This window comes from Ictalurus punctatus, chromosome 21 (assembly GCF_001660625.3).
Source record: "Ictalurus punctatus breed USDA103 chromosome 21, Coco_2.0, whole genome shotgun sequence".
Lineage (NCBI taxonomy): Eukaryota > Metazoa > Chordata > Actinopteri > Siluriformes > Ictaluridae > Ictalurus > Ictalurus punctatus.
The window spans coordinates 7450230-7472914 of NC_030436.2; the positions used below are offsets into that span (position 1 = coordinate 7450230).

Consider the following 22685-nt stretch of genomic DNA (forward strand, 5'->3'; position numbering starts at 1 on the left):
GTATGTTTAAGTTTTTAGACCAATGTTTTAAACGAGGTTTAATTATGAATCTTTTAGAAGGTGTGAAAATAAATACTAACTGTACTAACAATGTCCCCTTGATGCTACTACACTAGTAGAAGACAAAAGTACAGGTTGATACTGTTATTTCTAGTGTAAGTGCGTGTGTAATTTTCTGTCTAGCCCTGAAATCCTCCCATCATCAGTAAATTTACATGACAAGACAAAGCTATTCTTTCCTCTGAACTAGAATGAGTTACGCTTCAAATTGTGAAATATATTTAATTTATCGGCATTTCAAAAGGACTCGCTCTAGCACAGCAAGGGAACGTTAAATTATGAAGGACACTCAAACATGAATTATACAGGGAGCCCCAACAGTCTCCTTACACGAGTCTTCTTTTCTCAAAAAGCACTTTTAAAGGCTATCTGAATAAAAACATAATTATATTATATAAACTAGGTACAAAAAATTCCACAAGACATTTTGCTAGTGGTAATTTCCCACATGTATGGAGACTTCTGGGACACCCTGTTTCCACTGGCTGAAATCTTTTTCAGAATTCAAAGAACATTAGTCACTTTAACTGGGCGTTTTTATACACATCACAAATGTGCTTCAGGAATTTGAGGCCATTTTGGGAGAAACACATTTACACAACTTTTGACAGAAGGTCAGTATGAACTATTAACACAAGACAATAAAACAATTTAAAAAACCCAAACGACTTCTTGTTACAGATAGCTTAAGATTTAACAGACATGGTGCTTAAATGAAGTACAATTGCATCATTATTACAGTATGTTAATTACAAAGTACAATGATCTATAAGTGTTGGAAACCAACAAACCAGATGTGAAAATTGTGTCTGTGTGTGTACATAAAAAAAGGCGTATATTTACCTGATGTCTAAATCCAATTAACATTTTAAACAACCTTATACAATTGTAAACTGTGTTATAGAAAGAAAAAAAATTCCCCTTAAACTCCCAGGACTTTTGTAATTACATACCTTAATTGCAGTTACAAAATATTTAATAATAGTTAAATATTATTATTATTATTATTATTATTATTATTATTATTATTCTCTGTAGTAAACTGGGAGTTTAAGGGGTTAAACAAATGATTAAAATTATTACATTTTTCCTTTATTTAAAAAAAAAAAAAAACCCACACACACCAAAAACCTAAAAGTGACCACGTCCACAAACCTTAATTAAACAGATGACAATTTGCAAAGCACGTCTTACAGAATTCACGACAGGTACAATCTGGTTAGATTCAACCCCAATACAATTCAGTTACTGATGTAGATATGACACGAGCTGAAGTACATGCAGGCATGTTAGCGCATAAAGTTAAATATACAATATTAGTAAGTCCTTCGTTAATATGTGCTATTCACACGTGCAATGTCTTCCAAAAAAATTTATCCCATTTACCACACAATTTATTAGTAGTGCACCAACTCTCTCACGCTCTCACACAGCAACCAAAAACATCTAAAAGTGTGTTTTCGATACAAGTCGTTAATGGAAAAGATACAAAATACAATACAAATAAAACAAGCTCATGACAGATTTCTCCCAATCCACCCACCTATAAAATTACTCTTCTCTCCATTACTTGTGGGTTGTTTTTTTTTATATTCTGAAGTCACTTTGCAAAAGTAATTTCCTTTAGAAAATCAGAAGCTTTAAAGGAAATGTCATTAAGATTAAGTGTTTTAGATGAAAAGTTGAGTCCAGGTAGAGATCAACTTTATCCTCATGCTCCTTACTCTTAAGCATCAGATTCACCTCTTTTCCGCCCCTCCTCCCCGACATCGCTGTCTTCCGATTGGCTCTTGCTGAGGACGAGGAACTGTCCATCAGCGGTTGGCAGGTTTGGACGACTAGAAGCAGCTATCAGGCGACTTTGTTCCTCCAGGTCCTGGAATTATGGTGTAAACTATTATTTTATTGCATAACAATACAGACAGAGTGATGGCACAAACATACATTTATTTAACATAACAGTGCAATCTTACCCGAATATCTCTGTTAGAAATAACTACATATGCTCAAGTGAATTTGATCTAAACAATTGAGTACCATTTTGCGATCCAGATCATGGAAAAGCATTGTGGAAGCCGTGAGAGGTTTCATTTACTTGCAGGTGGCTTTGGAATGTTATTTTATTTTTTATTCATAGGGGTCAGTATTACATGGTAAAATATCCTAATCTTGAATGGTGCGACTCTATACACATCATATGGGTTTTCCAATGGGAAACAAAAGGTGGCATTATTTCTGATTAAGGACTTATTAACCAGCTGCTCTCAAATCCTAATGAAAATTCTACATCATGCAGGTGAAAATGGAGGATAAAGCAGTTAAACATACAGATAAATGACTTAAAGATACTAGTAATTGATGTTAGTATCAATTGAAATGCAAATATATGCACGTGCCACAATTAGTGAACAAGATCCATGTATTTCACTTGTACTCTACTCATTTGTTTAAATTTGGAGGATTTAAAAAGAGCTCCACTGCTTATTTCCTGTCAGCATTTCTAGTTAGTTCACTTTCTAACAGTTTCCTCAACATTTCTGACTGGCTCTGTGAACTGAGGCGGTGGATGATATACCAGTTTCATCCTCGAAAAAAACCCAGGTAGCCCACATTTCACGTCTGTATTTAAAGGATCCTATAAAAATTAGTAACTAAATTAATTAGTAAATAAACCACTGATGTAGTGGGTGCGAAATGCAGGATTGGCTCTAGACTAAACTTTGTGAAACACGCAGAATTGGGGGCCACCAGGAACTGACTAATGTTTTTTATGGTGTACAAATGAATTTTTCTCAGCATACCTTTTCAATCTGTTTCTGTTTAGTCAGCTCTTCTTGTTGCTTCTCCTTTGCCTTTTCCTGCTCTCTCTGCTTCTGAGAGGCTTTGCGATCCTACCAACAAATACAATAGATTCATAAGAACCAAATGATATACTCTATTATTATTATACTGTTACAAGTCTCTTGTGGCCTAACATAAAAACACTCACAATTTCTGAATGAAGGGCTATCTGTTTCGCCAGTCCCACACTATCACAGATCTGACAAGAAAACAATAGACACAAATTAAGGTGAAAAAGCATATGCATGCTTACTTTATACAGAAAACGGCATTAGGAATCAGGCATAAACATGCACTACATATACATGTTTTCATTGTACCTTCTCTCCGTCATTATTAGACTCAAAGATGTAGCAGACAGTGACGGGGCGTCCATCAACCCGGCCGCCGGCCGTATGCAACACGAAGCCGAACAGGCGCTTGTTCTCTTGATGAGATGCACACATCACCACACTGGACAGAGGGAACTGTGGAGAAAGAAAGAGAAGCAGGGAGTCTGTGAAATAGAGAACTCTCTTACTTTGCAATACATAATCAGAAATTAGCATGATTTCTGCCCTAGGATCAATTTTTAAAATACTAAATACCATTACATGGACATGGTACATATCTTTACTCTGACATGCCTGATGTTGTATGATGTTCTACATTCTATATGGATGGCCCAAAGTAAAAAAAAACAAACAAACAAACAAACAAACACTTGAGGCATACTAGATGTAGAAAATCAGACCTACCCTTAATCTTGTGACTTGGGTTTGAGGGTCAATGAGCCTAGAAACAGTTAAAGAAAAGAGAAACTCTTAATAACAATGTCAAAGAATTATCAGCATGCAATGAAGTGCCAAGGAGTTCACTTACTTAAGGCAATCACAGGTGACAAGTAGATGGGACTCGGTCATTCTGAAGATGTTGTGGATGGCTCGGGCCGCCAGGATCTGCCTCATTGTCTCGTAGATGACATCCGGGTTCTCTGTGGCCTTCACTTCCATGGATCCCAGGAAACGCACGATGAAGAGCTGATGCAGGATGGAGTCTGTGAAATCAGGAAGTTACATAATATGCTTGAACTATTTTTGACAATGACCTTTTCTAAGGGACTGAAGTCTTTCTGGAATTTGAAAGTCTGTTTATGGGACATGTACCTTCACTGTCTCCGGACTGCACCTCTCCGGACTCTCCAAACGGGTTCGTCCTTCTTTCAGAAAAGGTGACAAAGAAACACTGGCATTATTTAAAAAAGTAAAAGAAAAATCAGGATATAGTAATCCATGGGCCGTTAGGTGGAATAAATTATGCAGGCATTATTGAGAGACAAAGTGACACGTGACCTGCCTTTATCAATTCTTGTGACATCATGTCACAAGAGACACGTGACATGGTTAAAGGCTGATGAGTGAGAAAATTTAACAGCAATTTTACACACTATACTGTATATGTTTAAAGAAAACTGTCCAATGACTCATGTTGGATGACACCTTTCTTCCAGGAGTATAGATTAGAATTAGAGGCACTGACCTGCCCTGGGCAGCACCTTTAGCTTGCGGTGTGCTCTCTTCACTGACTGGGGAAATGATATCAAACTGGATGGGGGTGTCTGGAGCCACCAGGGAGTCCAGAGACAGCGAGGAGAGAGCAGGTGACTCAGAGCCTGCTGAGCTCTGGCTACTGGTCCGGGCCGCTCGGGGTCGGCCCTGCCTATAAACCAACAGGATTAAAAACTATTGTTACGTCTTGAATAGGAATAATCAGACTGGCCTAAAGGAAAACGAAGCCGTGTGAGTATAAACAGACATTGACGTGTTTGGTCTAAAACTCTCATGCCGCTGCTGGAATGAAGGCGACGGAGTCACGGCCTCCAAAGCTGACTGGTTGACTCTGGCAGCAGTTTCCTGTCAAAGTTTCAGGTATACAGTCATTTAGCAATAGACACTGGAGTTGAGGAGTATTATTTCTTTCTTTTTTGTCATGGATGGTAAAATATCGGATAAAACAGAGTGACAAGTCTTTGATTTGAAGCTGACGTTTACCTCAGGCTTCTCACTAAGATATATCCTCTTTGAGATGTTATTTATTGTTGCGATCCACTGAAATGAAAAAAACAAAACAAAAAAAAAAAACATTTCTGTAGCTATGGATCCTGCTCATATAAAGAAAACCAAAGAATTGGACATATTCTCAATTTGTTACCTCTTCACAGTCCTTTCTGCTGTCTGCTTGTAATATGGCAATCCTACGGTGAAAAAAAAAAAAAGAATTGTGTAAAATAATAATCATCATTCAGAATTGCATTTATTTAATGTAATTAATTTTTTAAAATAATTAAAATGACATTTTCTCTCTGTCTCTGGTATAACAAATATAGAAATGTACAAACAACAAAATATAAAAATTTATCACATAAAACTTTTAATAAATTGAATCAGATTAATTAAACGTAATTAATGTAACGCAATAATAGAATAAATACATTTATTTAAGTGTATGTAATGTCATACATATTTAATGTTGTATAAAAACATTTATTATTACTGCACAAAGCAATGTTGTTAGTAAGCAAGTCAATACTTGATGTTTAAGCTCTAAAAGAATGCATTAATAATTATCCAGCTCCTGAACAAAGCCCTTGCTTAAAACAGCCTTCAAGAACTATAAATCTTCTTACTTGAGATCTACCAAAACACTAAGTCTACCAGCCAGACTACATGAATGAAATCCTAAATTTTGATAATCAAACTCCTATAATGTCATGCATGTACGATGTTATTAAAAATACTTTTTGCCGTCAAAGGAAGAGATTTGGAAGCAGAAACGCCGATCCTCACAGTCCACTGCCATGACGGAACAGTTGTCTATGTCCATGACCAGCCCTCCGGCCACGTCTCCTCGAGACTGACTCATGAGGTTCCCTCCTTGTGTGAAGAAATATTGCCGCTCCCATGTGGTCGACACCAGCCCTGTTTTACTGGACATAAAAATATGAAAGCACGATGCAGGTCACTCACGCAGAAACATAATGGCATGGCTATGAAATTAATCAACTACAGACAAACATCTTATAATACTGATTTAATAGTGCTTGTAATGAAGTATAAACCAGCACTGGGGCCTTTTACTTGCGAATGTTGAGGTATCCGGCTTTACGGGTCAGGTTGCGGTTAATTGGGATTTTATTAGGGTCGGGGTCGGGCATGTACAGCAGATCACTGGCCTGCTCCAGATCCTGAATGGTCTGCTGCATTATGTCCACCTCACTGTCCATCTCCCTGCGTACACTAACAACAACCACCACAACCAATAAAAGTCATGCAAACTATTAACAAGGCTAATACTAATACTAATACTGTAAATAATTTCATATACATTGCCCTCCACTAATATTGGTATATTTACCCTTGGTAAATATGAGCAAAGGAGGATGTGAAAAACTCGTTATTTTTCAACCTTTTGATGGATCTCAAACAATTGCAAGCAAAACACAGGTTGTTCAAAAATAAATAAATAAATAAATAAATAAATCTTTGTTAAATATAGGTGTGCAACAATTATTGGCACCCCTATTAATTCATATGGGGAAAATATATTTGAAGTATATTCCCATTGATATTTCAAAAAAAAAATTAGTACACCTGGGTGACTAGGAACAGAAAATTGTTCAACCATGACTTCCTGTTTCCAGTGCTTCCAGTCATTCATAACAATGGGTAAGACCAAGGAATGTAGCTGTGATGTGCAGCAAAAGGTTTTTGAACTTCACAAAATGGGAAGTGGCTATAAGAAAATAGCACAAGCATTGAAAATGCCCACTTCCACCATCAGGGCAATAATTAAGTTAAGACAGTGATCCAAAACATACATCAGAATAAACACAAAAATGGTTCCTGACCACAAAATTAAGGTCCTGCCATGGCCATCCCAGTCCCCTGACTCAAAACCCATAGAAAACCTGTGGGGTGAACTGAAGAGGAGAGTCCACCACCTTGGACTTCGAAATTTGAAGGATCTGGAGAGATTCTGTATGGAGGAATGGTCTCTGATCCCTTGCCCTGTATTCTCCAACCTCATCAGGCATTATAGGAGAAGACTCAGAGCTGTTATATTGGCGAAGGGACATAGCACAAAGTATTGACTAAAAGGGTGCCAATAATTGTTGCACACCTATATTTAAACATTTTTTTTTTCCAAATAAACCCATGATTTGTTTGCAATCATCTGATACCCACAAGAGCAGAGTATTTTTGTGAATTAGTTTTTAACAATAGATCACCATATTTACCAAGGGTGCTAAAATTAGTGGAGGGCACAGTATATGCAATACAATGTAAATTACAGTGTCTATATATATATATATACACATACACAGGCATGTGATACATTATAGTACATAATACATACATATAATAAATGTGATAAAATATAAATATAGATATTTTTAATATGTACATGTAAGCTATATCTGTAAATTTGGGATGAATGTTTACCACTCATTTTATGCCACCACCTATAAAGTAGAGATTTTGGAAAACAACAAAGAGTGAATAGTTACTTTCCAAAGCCACTCCTATATGTTACTGCGCACATGTGCTAGATCACATGGCACCCATATTTTATCCATAATTTAACAAAACTCTTAAGGTTTTCAGCTGAGAGCCATCTTACTGTACTTTGTTTAATCTTTTGCCCAAAACAGTTCATTCTGGTTCCAGCTTTTGGCACAACTGTCAGTTAAATATCTTACTTTAACTAAGATCAAGAAAAGAAAAGAATATTAAAACATAAAATGTGCTTATAGTTAAAACATTTCCCCTCATAACTGGTAAGAGAATACTGAGAAAAACCACATTATATTCCTCTACTTTAATGTATTCTGGCCTTCAAACGCTCATCATCGCTATCGAGCTGGGGGAAAGACGCTGGTTAAATATTAAAGCTGGAACAAGCTAATGTCAACATTAAAGAATGGGTCATGTGTTGCAAACAACTGGATAAGCTTGCATCAGCCTGCAAAAATAAACTTAATTCCCGTCCTCCTAGCGAGAGGTAATAATTCTAACAGCTGTGTAGAGGACATTTACCATTCAGGGACAGGAGATTAAAGTAGTAAAAGATAAACAGATAAAACCTACTTCTGTACACTGGTTCCAATGTTTGTGAGGAAGTCTTCCCATTGCTGTGTGAGGTTCTCTGATCCAAGCTTGAAGAAACTGATCTGTGTAAAGGGAAAAAAAAAAAGAAAAAGAAAAAAAGACATGGGTTCGGTTCATCCAGAATTTAGTTAGGATTTTTTGCTGTCAGTTTGTAAAGACTAGCTCCAGTTTATATGTAATTCATAAGAATTAATTATAATCAAGCTCAAAAGGCTGATAGTATGCCTTAAACTCTACCATATTTCGAGAAATTTGTAGCATTTGTTAGGGAAAGAGTCCGAATGATGTACAATATAGGTTAGGGAATAGGGAGTAGAGTGCCATTTTGGGCACAGGGTGGTCTCGTACCACTGTTTCCCCCCCCAAATTCTATGATCTATCTGCTAACTAATGTCCAAACTCTCCAGTCGAAAACTCAATCTGTGATACATATAGGAGATCTTGAGTAAAATACAGTCATAAGTAAAATAACTAAAATTATATAAAGATGACTACAAATTTTTACAAATGTATTAAAATAAAGAAGCCAGTAACTACAAATCGACTAAGTTAAACAAGTAGGCCATCATCTGGATCTACGGCCCTAATACCCAACATAAATGCCAAAAAAAAAAAGTTATGTTGTTGAAATGATGGCATATGATGCAGGACTACACCGAGGTAATCATAAGTCAGCATTAGTTGTTAAGATTTTTATAGAGTTTTATAGAAGTATTACTCAAGCTCTCAATTTTAAACAATGTATTCTTGAAAATGAATTTGAATGTTTTTCATAACTGATTAAATAAATACTGAAACTAGTGAAAAGAGAGTGAGACATAATATGTAGTCCACACCTGTGCCTGCATATACCCCAGCAGCGGCTCCAACAGGGCAATCCTTTTCTTATACTGTAGCGTATTAAGTGCTGAGAAGTAGTGCATCATGGTCTGGTGCTGCTTTTTCCTTGAGGTGTAAACATCTTCAATCACTTCACCCTTTAACTGTGGTGAAGACAAAAAATTTTTTACATCATTTGAGAATCCTATTTAGATGCTCTAATATTTTAGCAGTCAATGTAGGTGAAATAAAAAAAAGTACAAAAACGTTGATGTAACTGGGTGCTTGATTCATTTCTCTCTCATATTTGTAAGTCGCTTTGGATAAAAGCGTCTGCTAAGTGAATAAATGTAAATGTAATTTCTACAGCAGTGAATATCCACATTAGTCCAAATCCACAGTCGTATTTCATCTTCCCAGAGTCAGATCTACTATAATTTCCTGTCCTGCACAAGGAGACAGGACTCGAGCCAACCAAATCTGCAGAACAGACGCTCTTCTCACAGTGGCCAAGCCAAGTCTCGGTATGTGTTTCATTAAAGGAAGACCATCACTGCAGTGTGCAACAGTGTTAATCAACTTTGTGCGTAATCAGTCCCACCAGAAAGTAGGAGAAGACAGATCTTATTAGGCGATGATATAAAGTGCACATGGTCGCATTGTGACATTTTCTAATATACAGTATGTACTTCTGAAAACTGCAGACTGTACTGAACTGAAATATGCTTCTGTTTTACATACAGCGGGGTCCAAAAGTCTGAGACCATGTTGAGGACTACTTTCCCTTTAAATTGGGAAATAAACAGAAGATTGTAGAATTTTTAAAACGTTGAAAACATAGAAACTAAACGTTCAATTTAATATTCAAGATTCGGCACTATTACTAGGTCCCTATTTAAACGTAAGCAAATTTGTAATATTTTATACAAAAGGTCAGATTTTCCTCATGCCTAATCTCTTGTACTGAAGCACATGTTCGGTCGACACTCTAATGGATTTGATCCAAAATTGATCATAAGGTTTTACTCGTGTAGTCCATGTCGGCTCAAGTGCATACGGTCATTAAAGCAAAAAGTGGACGTACCAAATACTAAGAAACTGAAATTCAAGTGAGAGAGTCTACTTTTCACTCAAGTTACTGTCAATAATATAATTTGTAATGAAAACTGTTGTATTAGATTAGAAAAGAACGCAAAATAGAAGCATTTTCACTAGATGCGCTCAGAGAAAAGTGAATTTGAAGACTTTATTCCGAATCTGGGGCAGGATTACAAACTGAAATGTTTAGGCTTATGTCCATTTTGCTGTCCAACAAGAACTTGATCAAAGTGTGACATTTACTGTATGAAGAGATCACACTTGACTAGCAAACAGGCAAACTGACTGTTTTAACCTCCACATTTATTAAACTGGTTTCTCACCAGTTTATCATGATCCTTACACAACATGACGTTTGGCACAAAGATAGAGTAAGCAAGATTAAAAAGTAAATAACACATTCTCATGTCATTTTGAGGAAATATATCTATATTCTTAAAGCCGTGCCAAAATATTGTATAGGTAGAAAAATACAGTTTTGGGAAAAGGATTTTTGGCTATTTGCCCACATGATTTAACCCCAAATTATTTTCAAAGATGCACTTATGATCACAGCAAAGGTTTCATTTTATGAACATAATTCTATTATTCAAATATTAAGCATATCAAGTAAGTATACCGTATAAAAATTTATTTATAAATTAATGATTTTTATTACTAGGACACCCAAACTTTATCATCAACATTTTTCTAGTTATTAAGCTTTAGATTTCAGTGTGACTTGCATATTTTTTTGTACATTCAATTATATTACCAGTAACTCAGGCTTATAAATATACTTAAACTAATAATAATAATAATAATAATAATAATAATAATAATAAGAAGAAGAAGAATAACTATAACAAGTATGACCACTTTTTAATAGCAATAGATTGGTATTTACATTGTTGCCATGTTCATCAAATTAAAACAGTAATAAACTCAGACCTCACTTTAAGAACTTATATAATTAATTAACTTTAATAACCAACTGTTTCGCTCCTTACCTTCTCGTTCTCTTTCTTTTTAGACAGCCGACTGTACCTGTTGATGGCTGTGTCCAGATCTGTTACAGTAAGAAAACGAAACGGTGAATGTGCCAAAGTTGCTGAAGAATTCTTTTGCTTTTGTGATTGATGAAATGAGTGATACTCACCATTGCTGGATATTTGGAACACTTCCTTCAGAGTGAGGATTTCTGTATTAAAGAAAAGCAATTTTAAAAAATGAATGGAAAGAAGAAGAAGAAGAAGAAAAAAAAACACAACCAAAAAAGTAATACGGATATTCACCTTTTACGTCCCTCTCTTTGAACTGAGTGATGGGGAACATCATGGCGTCGGCTAGCTGAGTGGACAGAACGGCTTGACAGGAGCTGAGCTGTGAAACAACAGAGAGAGATGGAGAGAGAGAGAAAGAAATAGTGAGACAAAGAAGATAAATCTAACTGCAAATGAAGAGGAGGAGCTAAAAGCGGTACATTGCTCTCACCTCATCAATGACTTTCGCAAACTGCTGCAAAGTCGAGCTCATGACCTCATCGTCACCGCCGAGTGGGAAACGCTAAAGGAATGAGAGGGTCAGTCTTTAATCATAATCTCCAGAGTGTGGAGAAGAATCAAGTTAACACTTGTTGGTCAAGATATGTGTGGTGTCTCGTCATATGTCTAAGTTAGCGATCATTTTTCAGTCTAGTCTGTTAGGTTTCCAGGCAACCTAAACGTGTGACTGGGAAATGTATTATTAATCAGTCCCTAAAAAAGTGATTGTCACAAATGATTCCTTCCAGAACATTACAACGCTCAACTACATTACTACCTTTGAGGCAAGTATAAAACTGCGTCAATTTTTCCATGAACCATTCCTTTAAACCTGCTGCTGAGTTTAAAGGCATAACATGATTCCTATTCTTCACTAAAATAAAATTTAAAATAAATAAATAAATTTAAAAAGTGGCGAACATTTTCTACCTGTTTTTCATACTCCTTCAGTAACTTGGAGGTCAGGTGTGTCGCAGCACTCAGTTCATTCTGTAAACCACACAAACCTAAAGATTAAGATTCTCAGAAACAAGAAAAAAAAAAGTTTTTCAATCGCTTTGAGCATTTCCTAATGATAGCGAGAAAGGTTTTTTTTTTAGTCATGGCTTACCTGCGCATCATATATCCTTTGCATGGCCTTAAAGAGCTGATGGTAGTAGCTGGATATGGCATACGTGTCTTCCTCAAACACACTAAGCAGGGAGCGAGTCTAGAAGAAAAAGACATGAGGTGTTTAACATGAATGTGACCGTGGCTGCATTTCAATTTTACGTTGAGATTGGGCCATGAGAGAGCATGCGTTACATTGATTTTATCACAAGTGTGTTCTTAGGTACAACGCAAAGAAGAGTAGAGGTCGACTGATAGTGGATTCTACCGATAAAGTAAAATATTTCTAAACTTGATTACAGAAATAAATAGTACTGACTGTACCATAGAAATGTACTGCACTTTTTAAATGAAATAAATATATAACTGTTAATGTATATTAACTATTAATAAATATTAAAGTAAGTCAAAGATATACATCAAAACTAAACCTATAAGTAACTCTCCAAATAAATGAAAATAGAGACATCCAAAATCAATCAAAAAACACTTCAAATAACACAACAAAATTAGTTAGAGATAGGGTTTTAACTTCCGCCTCTAGAGGCCGCTCTCGATAACCAGTAGCTCCAGTAAATCAGTTATTGATGCCGATTAATCGAAAAAACCCACAAACACATGATAAAATCAGTCTAACACACACCCTTGAGAGGCTGCAACAAAAGCAATACAAAAGCCAGTCTTATTTATTTTTAATGATATTCGTAATAAACAATTCTTCCCCCACAAAATGTAGTCTGTTCACAGTAAGCTTTGGTTGCTAAGCAACATCTTCGACGGTAAGGCTATTCTACAGTATAAGAGTTTTATTGGTTTAAAACCAATCAGGTTTCAGAACCAAAATGATCAGTTTCATAATGATAAATACATTTTATAACTATTAATCATTTGGCTTGTTTTGCTTGGAAGTAAAACGCCAATATAAATATTTTTGTGCAAATAAATTTTGGCCTAGCCCATCATCTCATAAGAATGACAATAACATCAGGTGGGAGCATTTAGATGTAAGTCAAATGATCAGATATTAGATATGTTTCAGATTTACTGTAGAACCTCATTGGGATGTGGTCCATATCAGATCCGATCTGAGCCGTTTACACGCATTCAAACACCCCTGATCTGTGCCGGAGGACAGCAAAGAGTAAGTGCTTGGCAATGTAAAGACGAAGTTTCTTTTTGCTGTGCTTTCATAATAGTCAACGGTTGCTGAAACAGCACGAGTCACAAGAAAGCAAGAAAGAGATTAAGGAAGTGGGTAAGGAAGGAAACCAGGACGTGCCAAGGAATTTAAACTGTGGCTGATCTGTAGACAAAGTGTGGAATAACAAAGCTGTGGCGTAATGCAGTAACAAATAGCAAAAAGAAATTAACTGCTGGGGGAAATATAGTGATTAAAGAACAGTAATAATATTTGCACTGATCACTAAATACACACACACACACACACACACACATTTACATTTATTCACTTAGCAGACGCTTTTATCCAAAGCGACTTACAAATGAGGAAAAATACAAGCAAAACGATATATCAAGTGGAGAACAATACAAGTAGTGCTACCATACAAGATCTATTAATTGAGTTCCAGAAGAAGCAAAGTGCAGAGTAGAGGTGTAAGTGCAATTTAATTTTTTTTAATGAGTTGGCTAGGTGTTCACGGAAGAGGTGGGTCTTTAGCTGTTTTTTGAAGATGGTGAGAGATTCTGCGGAATGATTGTGGTGTAGTGATAGATTGAAGTTATTTGAAGCATATAGTGTGTGTGTGTGTGTGTGTATATATATATATATATATATATATATATATATATATATATATATATATATATATATATACACATACATACATATACACACACACACACACACTATATGCTCCTATTCAAATAACTTCAATCTATCACTACACCACAATCATTTAGATACAAAAAAGTTGTGTTTTTTTTCTATTCGGCTGAATCCAAAAGGACTCCCTAACCTCTACAACAGTGCCCTATACAGAGTCCGATATAATGGGTTACGCATCATATATAGGGCACTATATATCCAATACTGAGTGATTTGGGATACAGCCTGTGCTTATAAACACTGCTTCCTCACAACATCAAACCATTTCCATAAAGCTAACGCAGCTGGCTTAAACCTTTTCTGAAAACGAATTTTTCTTTACATTTTCTAGTTTTTTTTTCCCAACATTTTCTGACTCAGGGGGCATTTTAAAGACGATGACTGCACAAAAATATATAGTTGCTATGCTAGTTCTTTAGCTAGCTAGCAACAAAGCTAGAATGCTAGCAAGCCCAGATGTTTTTTGTTTGTTTGTTTTTTACCTGAGGACTGTCTTCCAGTGCTTCTTCTATCGGCAGTTTATCGATTCCTGGCATTGCTGTGCAGTTATTTATTTCTGATAATTGACAATCGTGTTTTTGTTTTGTTTTTTTAAGGAAAAAAAATCTCTTCCTGTTTGCTTTTTATGCAAGACAAATCAACAGCCAGACAGTGCCCGTCCCACACATACGGATATTCGGCGTTTTCTCCACTTCTCATTGGCAGCCAGACTGCGCTGTATCCCAAATAGCTCCCTAAATCCTTAACAAGTGCACTATATAGAGAAGGAAATGGGGACTTCTACCGCGTTTGTAGTGTACCTTAAATCGAGCTTGGGGGGATTTGGGATTCAGCCTTGGTGTTGTGACGAGGTATTTGGAGTAATGTGGTAATAAAATAAAAAATAAAAGCCCTTTTAGTTCAGCGAAGAATATATAATCCATTTTATATTCCAGCGATATAATAGTTTATTATTATTATTATTATTATTATTATGTAATATAATATTTTCGTATATTATAGATAGATTTAATATGATTGATTACTTCTGCATTAATTGTATAACATTAATAAACCACTAAGAGATTTTGAGGTCAGAGCTGGTGATTTAGTTGGGGTGGCATGGCTTATTTCCAGGGTGGCAGCTACCACCCCTGTGGCCACTCCCCTTGCTAAGGTCCTCTCTCTCCAAAACACTTTGTCTACAAGAAATATTCTAGCTAATGTTACCATCCATATTCAAGGTGACAACATTAACCACGCAGAAAATTAGGATTTTCTTTATTTGTCGCAAAGTCACAATTTGAGCTAAATACATTTACAAATGTAGAGCCTGGCTACAAGGAAAAAGTACACATACACTCTGTATTAGAGGTCTAGTTTTTCAGATCGATCGGTTTAATCGATAACTGATTACTAGAAGTGTCGGTTATCTGCAAAAATCCACACAGATTGTTTTTCCCGATTGCATCCATTGCTGAAGCGGCTGAGGAGAAGGGTCTGCTGTCATTATACAGTATGAGAACGGCCTCTAGAGGTGAAATAAAAACCTTACAAATTTTGTTGTGTTATTTGAAGTGTTTTTCGATTAGTTTCAGATGTCTCTATTTTTATTAGTTATTGGAGTGTTACATTTTGGTTCATATCTTTTATTTACTTTTATATTTATTAATAATTAATATATACATATGAATATTTGTATATTACTTCAGTGCAGTTCAGTACAAGTACAGTACATTTTCATGTTACAGTTAGTATTGTTTCTTTTTGTTATAAAGTTTCATTAAAAAAAATTACTTAGTTACTTTACTTTAGTTACTTACTTTACTTTAACTTAGTTATCAGTATTGGTAAAATCCAGTATCGGTCGACCTCTACTCTGTATACTTATCTTCTTAATCCAAATGCCATTGAACATTTGAATGTTTTCATTAATGCCAATCTATACACTTATCTACATATTCACTATTCACACACATATTCACACAATCATTTGTAGGAACAAAGAACAGTTCTGCGTGATTTTAACTGTTCCTAGCAACTCTGCTTATAAAGATCATACTCTTTGTATAAGATGTATTCCTTCAGGCGGTTCGGCAGAGGCAGGAAGCTCATGAAGACTGGAGCTCTGAGATGCAGCCTTCCCAAACATCTCCTGATCCTTAGTCGGCACAGGTGCTGCAAGCAGCGCACGTTCTCTGGAGGATTCAGGACAGGAAGTGTAATCTATTAGTAATTGGATGGTGACCTGACTACCCATATTCCAGTGAAACTCTACTGTGTGCAGAAAGTAACAGAAGAAGTTATAAAGAAAGCCTACAGCTATAAATCTATACCATACCACACATATGTTCACCTTGAATTTTGCAGATTTCTGGCCATTGTTTTTGCTCCATCAGAGTCGCCTTAATTTTGCAGCAAAACCTGACATGGTCAACATAATCTAGCATGATACGCACCACGCTTCCAGAGAGGTGCTTCAGCCAGTCAACACATATCACCTCACAGAACTACAGGAAGGAAGAACGTCACAAATGTAAAAAATGACAACAGGTAATAAAAAAGTATTTAGAAGGTAATGGTTCAGTGAAGCATCTAACTTAGAGACTTTTCTATGCCAAATGTTGTGGATCAGCCATTTGTTCTGGATCAGCCATGCTTGCTGTCTGACATTTGCTTCTTTAGTTTGGGACTGGAGTTGAAGCTAACAAGCAATGATAGTCGGTCTCACCTATTTTTAAATGAATACATGCCTGAATATTGATATATTTGCTTCAAATGGCATTGTAAAATCACATTTGCCTCGCACCTCTGGGGTTGGGGGTTGTAATCCCACCTCTGCCCTGCGTGTGCGGAGCTTGCATGTTTTCCCGTGCTATGGGGGTTTCCTCCGGGTACTTGGGTTTCCTCCCCTCGTCCAAAGACAAGCATTGTAGACTGATAGGCATTTCCAAATTGTTCATAGTGTGTGAATGGGTGTGTGATTGTGCCATGTGATAGACTCACACCCTGTCTAGGGTGTCCCCTGCCTTGTGCCCCGAGTTCCCTGGGATAGGCTCCAGGCTCCCTGTGACCCTGTGCAGGAGAAGTGGTATGGAAAATGGATGGATGGATGGGGAAAAAGTGATTACCATGATGGCTGTCCCATGTGGTTAGTCTTCAGTTACATGGTGACATTTTATTCATGTTTACAAATTAAAGTAGCTCTCATTGCATCCTCAACCACATCAACCACATCAAGTGTGTGTGATAGTAAAGAACTGGATATAGCTATATGGGTGAGATAGATTTCCTTTACTTGTATGCTAAGTTGTATGCTTGTATGCTCAAGCAAATGTCAGACACATACAGTATACTGGCAGATCAACTAGTGCAAAGTCATCCCTCTTCTCAGAATCATTGTTTAACCATCTGAATTGTGTAGCCTGACAATGGAATTTGTGCAAACTCCATCTCACCATGGTATCTTTGATGACAGTGCTGCTCCAGCCCTCATAATCATCAGGCACGTGAGCTCTGTCCCCATATGGACAGTCAAAGCAGCGCTGCACATCGTAGCCATAGTTAAGGAGCATCCTAAGCAGAACCTCATCCTTCAGGGCGTACTGCAGAGCTGAAGGGAAGTGAGTGGTGTTCACCCTGCAGAAGTAATTGACGTTGGCACCATACCTCAGCAGGGTATCGATCAGTTGGTAGTTTCCTAGGCGCAAGGCCACCTGCAAGCACTTCACCGGGTCCTGGTTGGGCATTGCACCAGCCTCCAGGAGCAACTTGGTGGAGCACATATCTTCATTGGTTACTGCAAAGTACAGGACGGACCTGCGCTGGTCGTCATAATTGCGCCTCACCCAGGGGTGAAGCATGAAGTTGGGGTCATAGCCGGCGTTGAGGAGCATCTCTAGACACTGTGTTTGTCCACCAGCTGCTGCCGAGTGCAGGGGGCTCATGCCGCTCTCTTCCACTGCTTCCCGTGTGGTCACAGGGATCAGGAGAGCTAGAGCTCTAAGAAAAGAATGGAGAAAAATGTTATCTCAGTGACTTTGACCATGACATGATTGTTGGTGTAAGACAGGCTTTTTCAAACCATAAAATGAGGAGGTTATTTTAGCTACTCTAACATATTCTCCATCTTTTGTTTAAATCTAAAATCTAATGTTCTTCATTTATATTATAGTATTTTAATATAAATGTTACAACTGGTAAAAACCAACAACCCTCTCTGCATCAATAAGACATCCATTAATAAGTACTGAACCAAACAAGAGGGTTATTTATTAATGAATTAACAAACCATCCTTCAGTAGAAATTTACCCTTGTGGCAATGCTAAAAAGGGCCACACATGCACTGTTATTGTGAATTTGCATACTGTTGGAAATCTCAATGATAGTCAGAAATGCCTCGTACTTCACATATCCACGATGGGCCACTCTGTGGATTGGGAGGTGACCTGTGTGTTTGGGTATATTAGCATCAGCACCATACTCCAGCAGTAGAGAGATGACATCAGGGTTCCCGGATGCAGAAGCTTCATAAAGGATAGTAGCCCAGTCTTGTGCTTGAGAATCCACATCAGCCCCTGTAGTCCAAATACAATTGCTTTAAATTAAATAACCAAGAAATCAGCATAAAGAAGCTAATGTTTTTATACAGCACGTTTTTGTCTCCTAAAATCCATTCATCCAAACATCCACTTTTATAGCACTTATACTACACAGGGTCACAGGGGAGCCTGGAGCCTATCCCAGGGAACTTGGGGTATTAGACAGGAAATACCTCTGGATGGGGTGCCAACCAATCGCAGGGCACAATCACACACTATGGACAATTCGGAAATGCTAGTCAGCCTACAACTGAATCAATGCTAAACTGTCATTTATGGTACTGTTTAGTATTCCCACAGACACACTTCCTGACCTCGGCATAGGAGTTCCTGCACTATCTCCAGGTGGCCAGCTTGCGCTGCCAGGGCCAGAGGTGTGAGGCCATATGTGCTCCTGCAATCAGGATCAGCTCCAGACTTTAACAGCAATTTTGCAAAATCTGTCAGGCCCAAACGAGCAGCTTCATGAAGGGCCGTTCTACAGTGCGCCAACTTTTGGTTTACATTGGCCTTGAAGCAGAGAAGGAGCTTCATCATGTCATAGTGGTTGTTTCGTATAGCTGTGAGAATGTAAAAAGAAGGGCTGAGAAAATTGATATGATGAAGGAAGATCTAGTGGTTACAAGTCAAGACAATTTTAATTATACAATTTTCTACTTTTCTCAAATGTAATTAATCAGCCAGAACATGTTTGGTGTCTAATGATTGCACTGGAGCTATGTCCATGCCGTTAATTTTACAGTAAATGGTGTCCCTGATTACAAAAATCTTAAGAACCCCTGATTTAAAACAGTAACGTTTTGTTATGTTTATAGACTATGATAAGTCACACTGTGTCCTAAAACACATCACAGAGCCTGTGACAACACTAGAGAACTGAATATGTGCAGATATTTACAGAAAAACATTCAGGGTGAGAAGGAACTCCATTCTAGGAAGCTACATTCGCCTTGTAGTACCAGTGCAAAAATTAGAACCAAATGTTGGATACTAAACAGGTCTTGACTATGCTAACGTAGCTAAAACCAAAAGCACATGAAGATCAGGCAATAGGATGCTTTTCTCTAATATCAACTGGCATTTATTTATTTGTAACTATAACAAACCTATAATTAAGACTATAATTAACCTGTTACATTGATTCAAGGTGTCTCCTTTCACTGACCAATGACAAGAGGTGAGTCTTCATCATGATCCAGGCAATCTGGGCTGCTCCCATTGTCCAAAAGGTAGCAGGCATTTTCCAAGAGACCCTTCTCTATAGCTGAAAAGAGGGCTGTCTTGCCCCGATGAGTTATTCGAGACTTCGCGTCTGTGGAAGATGCTGTGGAAAAAAACGGTCATGGTATCTGTAACAGCATTTAAACTCTCACATTACAGAGATATGTGTATCTGTAGTGTGAGTATGGTAACACTTTAAATCACATTGCCAGTTGTTCACTGGAACAACAGATAATTTCTCCCCTGACCTTTGAAAGTGATCTCCAGGATGTACTGGTTGTTCTGCACTGCTGCCTCGTGTAAGGGAATCTGGCCGGCACTGTCCTCCTCGGAGAAAGCAGACTGGTGGATTGTGAGCTTACGAAGCTCAGCTTCATCACCTGATATACAAACAACCAAGCCAAATGACTTACCCGAACATACAGTACATGATTAATTCTCAAAAACACTCTCTAAATATTCTCACCTCGTTTAATGGCACTGGATATTTTATCCCTTTCTGGACTAGTTTGTATTATCCTGTGGACAAACAGACTGAATGTAAGAAAGCCTTTAAAGGAATACGTCATTGTTTTTCAACCTAATTTCTATCCATCACATCTTTAGTACATGTTCAATCACTACTGGTAAAAATTTCGGCATATTAGCTTTACTGAGGGGGAAAACAGGAAACTCCTTTACTTGAACTTGCTGAATTTCAGGGGAAAAAAGTTTTTAAATATGCAGCTAAACAATGCGAAACTGAGTAACAGCAATCATTACGCTCCCAAGATAATGAGTGTATTGTATACAGATAATAGAATGAAATACATCTTACCAAAGCTGTTATATGGTTTATATGGTTATATCCCATTTCAGAAAAGACAAATTATACATCCATTCATTTTCCATACTGCTTATCCTACACAGGGTTGTGGGAAGCCCCCAGGGAGCAAGGCAGGGGACACCCTGGACAGGGTGCCAACCCATCACAGGGCACAATCACAAACCTATATATGCAATTTGGAAATGCCAATCAGCCTTGGGTGGATGGGGAGGGAGACCAGGGTGCCCAGGGGGGTCCCCCGAGGCACAGGGAGGGCATGTTTGCTACATGTACGTAGGGCACAGACAGGATTTGAACCCCCAACCTTGAGGGTGTGAGGCAGATGTGCTAACCACTAAGCCACCATGTCCCCCAAAATTATATATATTAAGAGCTTACTTTAAACTTATATCTTAAATTAAAGAATTCATGAAAGTCATTTGTTATTTAAATACTAAACAACTGCCCTTAGACTTTTATTATAAGTGAGTTTCAAGTAAACTCAAAATGCGTTTTAATACACATCCATGGTAGCTCATGTATTACAGATCTGAGATATGATGTTGAAACGTGCTGAATATTTCTTTAATGCAAATTTTTACCTGCATCCATCTGCAGATAAGATGTCCTTAAATTCAGTCTGATTATTGTTTGCTGGAAGACTCTGTTCTATCATATACTGAGTCACCACATCTTCATCAAAAATCTCTCCTGACGTCTCAAAATCCATAGTGGCAGTAACTGAGAACTCCAAAACACCTTCTCCACCATCAACAGTGTGGCCCAAAGAAATCACTCTGGAAGACTGACGATGTTGCTATCCAACTTCACCCCACACGGTTCATTCCGGTCTGTAAACTTGAACTAAAATTGAACAACTGAAAATGAGCACTAAATAAATGCAATTGCATTTGCAAGGGTTTTCTGGGTATTTGTCAACATTATTGTGGTTTTAACAACACACAGCAAAACCATAATCATGAAGTGTTTGCAAGACTGTAAACAATTATTCACCATTAGCATGCAGCTGTGTATTACAATCCTTTGACTAAATAAAATGTCACACCCCTTCATATTATATGATGATCCCCAACGATGATGTTTACATTAGTGCTTACCTAAAGAGTTATCCTGCTGTTAAATGTTGTGCAACTCCTGAGCTGCACTCGGGGTTATTTATGTCAAGCCCTGCTATAAATATCTGATCATGGGACAAAACAAGGCCACTCAAGTGGCCTGCCCCAGTGATTCTCTGTAATATACACTGAATGGCCATAACATTACAACCACTTGGATAATATTGTGTAGGTCCCTCTTGTACCACCAAAACAACTCTGGCTCATTGAGGCATGGACTCCACAAGACCTTTGTGTAGTGAGCTTGGACTAGAGGTTGGGTGAGAATCCATTATGCAGAAGATTTATTAAACAAATCCAAAACAGAAGGCTCAAACCTGGACAATATAACAGGCAGGGGTCAATAACAGGCAAACAATCCAACAGGCAAACAAGACAGAAAAGGTAATCCAGAAACATAAATCCAATAAACAGGCAGAAGATCATAACGTGAAGCAACACAAGAATAAACAGGTTAAATGCTCGGTAAGGCACGTGAACTGGCAATCCTTTGCAGTGTGCCTCTAGAAGCACCTAGCTTTTGAACCTACAGACAAGTAACTGTAGAAGGAATGGAATGAAGTCAATATTCTGGAGAGGGCTCCCTCTGGTGGTGGGTCTTACAGACTCCCCCGTCTTTGAACACCTCCATTTCCGAGGTTTCAGGGCCAGATGCAGGGTGGACTGGTTTTAACAATGATACATGAAAGGAAGGAGAGATGTGGTAGTTAGCAGGAAGCACCAGCTTGTAAATCACAGGGCTTATTTGTCTTAGGATATGGAATGGTTCTACATATCTGAGGCTGAGCTTCCTACAGGGTAGCCGCAATCAAAGATCTCTTGAAGATAACCAGACTCTCTGGCCTGGATGGAAGTTGGGGTAGGGGTGTCTCCTACGGTCGGCTTGAATTCGTTGAGCCCAGATGGCACATTGGAACCTAACATAAGCACTGTCCCACACCCTCTCACTTCTTCTGACCCAATCGACCACTTCTGGTACTGTTGATGGTTCACCCTGCC

General features: G+C 37.7%; 2 protein-coding genes across 4 annotated transcripts; both read right to left on the minus strand.

Moving 5' to 3' along the window:
• Positions 1 to 266: 266 nt before the first annotated feature.
• appl1 (adaptor protein, phosphotyrosine interaction, PH domain and leucine zipper containing 1) lies at positions 267 to 14633 on the minus strand. 2 transcript variants are annotated; one of them, XM_017450283.3, is made up of 22 exons: positions 14426 to 14633; positions 12099 to 12197; positions 11918 to 11977; positions 11439 to 11510; positions 11240 to 11327; positions 11104 to 11145; positions 10955 to 11013; positions 8885 to 9031; positions 8028 to 8110; positions 6018 to 6176; positions 5678 to 5866; positions 5092 to 5134; positions 4932 to 4988; positions 4696 to 4793; positions 4420 to 4599; positions 4047 to 4096; positions 3763 to 3937; positions 3639 to 3675; positions 3222 to 3368; positions 3050 to 3100; positions 2862 to 2951; positions 267 to 1936 (listed from the first exon to the last, which is right to left on the minus strand). In XM_017450283.3, exons 1-22 carry the CDS (start codon positions 14477 to 14479, stop codon positions 1787 to 1789), a joined length of 2130 nt encoding a protein of 709 aa, XP_017305772.1. In that variant the 5' UTR covers positions 14480 to 14633; the 3' UTR covers positions 267 to 1786. The 2 variants fall into 2 exon arrangements, with proteins under 2 accessions (XP_017305772.1, XP_017305770.1); XM_017450281.3 differs by having other exon boundaries at positions 4047 to 4099.
• A 547-nt stretch (positions 14634 to 15180) lies between these two features.
• Positions 15181 to 21817, minus strand: asb14a (ankyrin repeat and SOCS box containing 14a). 2 transcript variants are annotated; one of them, XM_017496518.3, is made up of 10 exons: positions 21669 to 21817; positions 21153 to 21414; positions 20212 to 20264; positions 19994 to 20125; positions 19690 to 19848; positions 18839 to 19084; positions 18329 to 18500; positions 17381 to 17924; positions 16279 to 16432; positions 15181 to 16120 (listed from the first exon to the last, which is right to left on the minus strand). In XM_017496518.3, exons 2-10 carry the CDS (start codon positions 21278 to 21280, stop codon positions 15957 to 15959), a joined length of 1752 nt encoding a protein of 583 aa, XP_017352007.1. In that variant the 5' UTR covers positions 21281 to 21414; positions 21669 to 21817; the 3' UTR covers positions 15181 to 15956. The 2 variants fall into 2 exon arrangements, with proteins under 2 accessions (XP_017352007.1, XP_017352006.1); XM_017496517.3 differs by having other exon boundaries at positions 21153 to 21428.
• Positions 21818 to 22685: the final 868 nt, after the last annotated feature.